The following is a 7,000-nucleotide window of genomic DNA, read 5'->3' as shown; positions in this document are numbered from 1 at the left end:
TACTATATATTCTATTATAATTTTAATTAACGACATATCAAAATATTAACAATCAGTGGAATATTTATTCTTGAAATTTTTAACAGTATTTCTTTTTCATCAACTCCCCTAATAAACATTGAGTAATCAAGTACAGAAATCTTCCCTTCATCTGTCCTATCCCCAGTTCTCTCCTCCACAATCTCTTTTGCTGACTTGTAACCAATATTTACAAAATCCTCATTGAATTAATTGAAAATATTATCGTTAACAAAATAATTGAATCTACTTTTCCGGTATTCTTTTTAAGTACTTTCCAAGTTGCTTGTATATTAATCTTATGCTTGTCTAATAACTTATTATAATAGTCCTTTTTACTAACTCTTATGATATTAATTCCTTTTTTTTTTTTTTTTTTTTTTTTTTTTTTTTTTGTTATCTTATTATTTTTTTCTGCTTGTTTAGTTCTGGTTTCTATTAATTTCCTGTATAACATATATTCTATTCCCTTAGTAATCCATGGTTAATCCTCATTTTTTGCTTCTTTACAATTCTCTTAGATAAACAATGTTTTTCAAATTGTTCAGTTAATATAGTTAAAAAAAGCATCATAAACTCTATTAGTGTCTTTATTTTCATAAACCTCACTCCAATTTTGATTCTTTAAGTACAGCAATGACTTTTTTAATAGTCTTTGAAATAGTCTTTAATAGTCTTTTTTTTTTTTTTCCAGTTTAGTTTGTGTATATATTGTCTATCAGTGTAGCAGTATCTTTTGTTATTCTACTAGGTTTTGTAATCACCGGAAATAGACCTTTACTATACAGAATATCAACAAAATCTGTTATCCTTTTATTTCCAGTTGGATTCAGCAAATCAATTGTAAGATGTCCACATATAATTTGTACCTTATTTTCATTCCATGTGTCGAGCATACCGGGTCTGCATAAGGGGGCTGACGACAAAAAAGTTATGAAAACTTCAACACCCATAATGCACAGGGCTCGATCAGACTACAAAAATGCAGAAGTGGGATCTGTAGTTTTCACCGGGTGACGTAAAACTTTTAATAGCTCCAGTCCCGGACTTTCTTTGACAAACAAACGGGGAAACAACACGGAAAAATAATACATATCGTTCATTTACTTATATCACCGACACTGTAACAATACAAAGCTGGCTGCTTTCATTTTCCATTTTATCTTTAACTGAGTCTGATACTGTACTAGTTTACTCTGCTTAACTTACATTTAGCTGAACGATCTTACCGATATCAGAGAGCCATTAGGGGGCAGCAACACCTTACAGATTCCACATATTCGCATAATTTCTGAGACATCACAAGCTACTACATGTAATTTTTTAACCTTGAAATACCTTGAATTTGTATTATTATTATTATTATATTATTTTGCTAAAGAAATGATAGAAGTTAGTGCTTTTATTTAGCAAGGAAGCTTTAAAATGATCAAAGAGACATTTATAATTTTACAAAATATTTCTATTTCAGATAAATGCTGTTCTTCTGAACTTTCTATTCATCAAAGAAACCTGAAAAAAATTCTTCTCAGGCTGTTTTCAACATCATCATCATCATCATAATTTTTTGAACAGCAAATCAGAATATTAGAAGGATTTCTGAAGGTTCATATGACTGGAGTAATGATGCTAAAAATGTAGTTGTGAAATCACAGGAATAAATTACATTTGAAAATATATTCAAATAGAAGTTATTTAAAATGGTAAAATATTTCAAAATGTTACTGTTTTTGCTGTATTTTGGATCAGATAAATGCAGGCTTTATGAGCAGAAGAGACTTTAGAAAAAAAACCCATTAAAAATCTGACTATTCAATAACTTTTGACTGGTAGTAAGTGTGTATGTGTATATGTATGTATGTGTGTATGTATATATGTTTATGTATGTCTGTATATATGTATATGTATGTATGTGTGTATGTATGTATGTATGTATGTATGTGTATATGTATGTATATATGTATGTATATGTATGTATGTATGTGTGTATGTATGTATGTATATGTATATGTACATGTATGTATGTGTATATGTGTGTGTATATGTATGTATGTGTATATGTATGTATGTATGTATGTATATATGTATATGTATGTATGTATGTATGTGTATATGTATGTATGTGTATATGTATGTATGTATGTATGTATATATGTATATGTATGTATGTATGTATGTATGTGTATATGTATGTATGTATGTATGTGTATATGTATGTATGTATGCATGTATATATGTGTATGTATGTATATGTATGTCTGTATATATGTATATGTATGTATGTATATGTGTATGTATATATGTGTATGTATGTATGTATATGTATGCATGTATATGTATGTATGTATGTATATATGTGTATGTATGCATGTATGTGTATATGGGTATGTATGCATGTATGTATGTATATATGTATATGTATGTATGTATGTATGTGTATATGTATGTATGTATATATGTATATGTATATGTATGTATGCATGTATATATGTATATGTATGTATGTGTATATGTATGTGTATGTATGCATGTATATATGTATATGTATGTATGTATGTATGTGTATATGTATGTATGTATATATGTATATGTATGTATGCATGTATATATGTATATGTATGTATGTGTATATGTATGTGTATGTATGCATGTATATATGTATATGTATGCATGTATATATGTACACATATATACATGCATCAACAGGACACATCAACAGGTTTACTAGTAACTAGTATGTACATTAAGATTGTTTTCTATGCGGAAACTATGCAGAAAAGTCAGTTCTGTCATTACAGTAAAGCATGTATGTGTACATGATAAAAACATTCCTTCTTCTCTTGTCGGGAATAACTAATCTGAATGGTTGGCCTGGAGAGGCCTGTTTAAAACTTGATGAACAAAAACTATGATCTCCATGAGGCAGCAGTTTCTCTTTTGATGTCTTATTTGCATGAGCAAAAATGGATCAAACAAAAACACAAGACAGGTGTTTCTTAAAATATAGATAATTCACATCTATATTTTTTATTCATAGAATCTCTTAAATTAAACATCACGTGGCAACAGCCACAGCACATTGTTGAATACACAAGTATTTACAGCTAAACTGTTGTGCCAACCCAAGCGAAAACCGCAAGGATTTTTTTTTTCTTCGTAAGAAAGAATGAAGGAAAATACCCCAGTGTTCACATGGGTGCATTACAAGTTGTGTTGGGAAAGGTCCGATTCACCTACATTCAGTTTGAAAGTCTCAAATCAAACATTTTGCACTTGTGGAACCTTGACAAATTTCCAGGTCCACATCAAATTCATTTGGCATTAGGCATGTTTACCTCACACGCGTGAGTAAGGCAGATCTCTTTGGTGTGTTACAATGAAATCAAACAATCGGGAAAAGCCCACAGGCCCTTTTAAGTAAACATCAACAGTGGGTTAGTGGTTGAAACCCTCATGACATTAGTTAACATGCTGACCTTTGGGAATTTCCCACAAAACGACTCACATCTGAGTGGGTTCAGTACAGAGCGTCCTGACAACATTCTTTAAGTTACAGCGCAGGTCTTACGCAAACAATAGACACAGAAACCAAAAGCCGGCTTAGTAATGGCTCTGAGGAATCCATCTAGGGAATTGGTTCATTTAGAGTAAACAGGATCCACAGGAATGTTCCTCTTCTATTCTGTCGCACCTTCTTTGAGAGTGTGTGTTGATAAATGGGAACAGATCCACGTGAGCCTGAATTATTGTTCCGCCAGGCCTCCCGTCAAAAGACTGGAAAGCAGATCCAAAGTCTTTTTGAGATCCCTTAGAACAGGGACAGAATATCACTGTACAACAAAAAACCTGTAAAACCAGGTCTGGTAAATAACTGCAAGTCCACCTACTGTCACTTAAGTCAGTTAGAACTTCAAAAACAACCAATAAACGAGAAACGCAGTTTGCGGCTTCTGAAACTTCCTGCAAAAATAAATTAGTACACAGCTGAAAAAAATAAATAATCAGCAATAAGTTAAAACCAAAAAAGGGAACTGTGATGCTTGTAGTCATGGGAAAAATTCATTCATGAAGTAAACCTGCAGCAATCCAGGGCTATTTCGGGGTCTCTGAAGCGTAGATCCCGTAAGAAACGACACGAACCTTGAAGGCAGCCAAACAAAAAAATAAATAAATAAGGAAGAATCCAGAAGCCAGCAACTAGAGTTCAGGAAGTCCAGTGTAAAACAAAACAGTGTGTGTGAAAGTTCTGATTCGAGTCCAAAGTCCTTCAGGATTTAAAGGCTTGGATTAATATTGCTTTCCGCTTGCAAATCTCCAATGTCCTCAGAGCTCTCCGTCATCCAAGGATGCTGCAAAATCTGCTCCAAACTGGGCCGGTCCTCCGGCCTGTACGAAAGGCACCAGCGAATCAGAGACTGGCATTCTGAAATGAAAAATAAACAGTGAATAAACCTGCCGTCGTACACTCGGAATATTGTAGGCTATGTCACTAACCGTTGTAAGTAAAAGAGCAAATACAAATTTGCTTAAATATATTGAAACCCATCTGAGATGCATACTGTGAAGTATCTGCATGTTACACAAGTGCAAAACAAACATAAAATGCTATTCAAACTACTTAATTATATCAGTTTCATGCATTGGGAAACAATTCAATGAGCCAACACGTTTGATTCCCATTCACTTTCATAGTAAGAATAGAATTTTCATTTTCGGGGTGCACTGTCTCTTTAAGAAAGGAGAGTTCATCCGGTTTGAGAGCTCACCTTTGGAGATGCGTTTAGTGAAACTCGGCGTGGCATTAACGATGTCGACGTCCCGCTCGAAGGGAATGTCTCCACACACCATGTCAAACAGAAGTACGCCCAGAGACCACACGGTGAGCGGACGGGCGCTGTAACGCTGCTGCTGGATCCACTCTGGTGGACTGTAGACTCTAGTTCCTAAACAGACGAGAGGAAAAGTCTTTAGAAACAGTTCCACGTTCATGTTATATTCATTCACACGCAGTCACCTTCCAAAAGCAGCCTTACCTTCAAAGTCAGTGTAGATGGAGTCCTTCAGCACGGCACCAGATCCAAAGTCAATGATTTTGATGTCTCCGGTGCGGGTGTCGACGAGGATGTTCTCATCTTTGATGTCTCTATGCACAATTCCCTTGGAGTGGCAGAACTGCAGGGCTTCGATGACCTGTTTGAAGAACCTGAACGGAACAATTCTCATCAGCACTGTAGTTTAGCGCTAGCATAGAACGTCAAAAGACACTTTTGCCTTTTCTCACCTCTGTGCGACGGGCTCCGCCAGGGCCCCGCGTTCAGTGATGAAGTCAAACAGGTCCTGGCAGTGTTGGGGTTTCTCAAACACGATGAGGTATCCCTGACCGGGCACCTCAAACCAGTCGAGCATCCGGATGATGCCGCGGTGACCCGACCCCGACCCTCCACCCAGACACAGGAGGAGAGCGATCTCCACGGGGACTGCACTTGCTATACCAGGCTGTGTGGGGAAAATCAAAAGAGTGAGGTCATTATTAACTTTGAATTCTGATTATTTTCCACTGGAACGGACATTACATTTTAAAAATTCCCTAGGTAATTTTAACATATGGCACCTCAGGTGTAAACCAGGGATTTCTCCCTGGGTAAAAAGGGGAACTGCAATTTTATGTCACAGATTTCTGACCTATAAATATACTTCTTGTTTTTAAAATCAGACATATCTCGTCCATCAAGTCTAGTGCTATTAAAACTGGTTCTGACACACAAGGGAAAGTCCACTTAAGTTTCCCTTTTAGGGTGTTTTGAAAAATCCGTATCGTCACACCTACGTCACTTTCTGTATTAGGACGACGCTGTTCCGGTAAAGAAAAAAAACAAAAAAAAACCCCATAACAATCAGAAGAGGGCGCTATGATTCCTGTTTCTATGACTTCATTGTTTATATGTTCAAGATCCCGTCGTAATTTTACTTTAAAGATCAGTAATTAAAAGAAAATAAAAACAGTTTGCATTTATATAAAGGATTTACTCACCACTTTGGCCCATTGCTGAATTCTATCACGGGATATTTGTTTAATAGCGACCTGAAATGAAAATAAAAGTAAGTTAGAGAAGGAATTTATATGTGCAGATATTTGCATTTTATACTACTGGATAGAATTGTTACCTGTTGTCCGTCTGAAATGCGCTGTCCGGAGAACACAGAACCGAACCCGCCGCTTCCAAGGAGCGTTCCCATCTTGTATTGCTTCTCAAAGTTGTCTTTCCCTAAAATAATAATAAATATGTCACAAAACAGCCTTTCTAAATTATGCTTTTGGTTTCACATGAAATTTAGCACAAGCGCATATTTTATTTAATCCTTTCAATATTTTCTAGTTGTTCGGTCTTTTAATGAATTACCATTTTTTGCTCTCACGCCTTCCAGCTGATCCAAACGCAGGTCAACGATCCTTTTATCCAACATTGTCGGTTTTCACACGGATGAAAACTCTAAAAACAAGCAAGTGATATCTTCAGCTGCTTCAGTAAGCCGCCTCAGCAAAACATATCCATGGTAATGTGTTATGTCTGTTTTCAGTTCAGTTCAAACTCCGCTGTTTGCAGTGAGCGTCTCCTCCGAACACTCGCGCGCTTCTGAATCATCAGCTCGCGGTTTGTTGATGTTTTAAGTTTACACGCGTAAACACGCCCACTTTGACGAACCCGCCCAATCGCGGGCAACACGCTTGGAGTGTTTTGAACCGACAGCCAACCACAGCGCTGAATTTTTTAAACGATTGAATATTAATGAGCTGTGGGTAAAATTCTAAGAATCTCCTCGGCTCTTACGCCCAACGTCCCTCAGAAAGAGCGCGCGCGCGCAATGACAGGAATACCTTTGACTCTTTTTTTTAACGCGTAAATTTTGAATTCACCCAGTGCACCAATGCAACATATTCTAGCTGTTTCTGACAGCATTTACTGAAATCCATTTTGAACAG

At 36.1% G+C, this 7,000-nt stretch overlaps 1 protein-coding gene across 1 annotated transcript; it reads right to left on the bottom strand.

Moving 5' to 3' along the window:
* Nucleotides 1-3,008: 3,008 nt before the first annotated feature.
* pim2 (Pim-2 proto-oncogene, serine/threonine kinase) lies at nucleotides 3,009-6,666 on the bottom strand. The gene is made up of 7 exons (XM_051117986.1): nucleotides 6,420-6,666; nucleotides 6,184-6,284; nucleotides 6,050-6,100; nucleotides 5,300-5,514; nucleotides 5,052-5,221; nucleotides 4,785-4,961; nucleotides 3,009-4,441 (listed from the first exon to the last, which is right to left on the bottom strand). Exons 1-7 carry the CDS (start codon nucleotides 6,481-6,483, stop codon nucleotides 4,293-4,295), a joined length of 927 nt encoding a protein of 308 aa, XP_050973943.1. The 5' UTR covers nucleotides 6,484-6,666; the 3' UTR covers nucleotides 3,009-4,292.
* Nucleotides 6,667-7,000: the final 334 nt, after the last annotated feature.

This window comes from Labeo rohita, chromosome 8 (genome assembly GCF_022985175.1).
Source record: "Labeo rohita strain BAU-BD-2019 chromosome 8, IGBB_LRoh.1.0, whole genome shotgun sequence".
Lineage (NCBI taxonomy): Eukaryota > Metazoa > Chordata > Actinopteri > Cypriniformes > Cyprinidae > Labeo > Labeo rohita.
The sequence above is the reverse complement of the archived record's forward strand: the minus strand, read 5'-3'. Positions and strand labels throughout refer to the sequence as shown.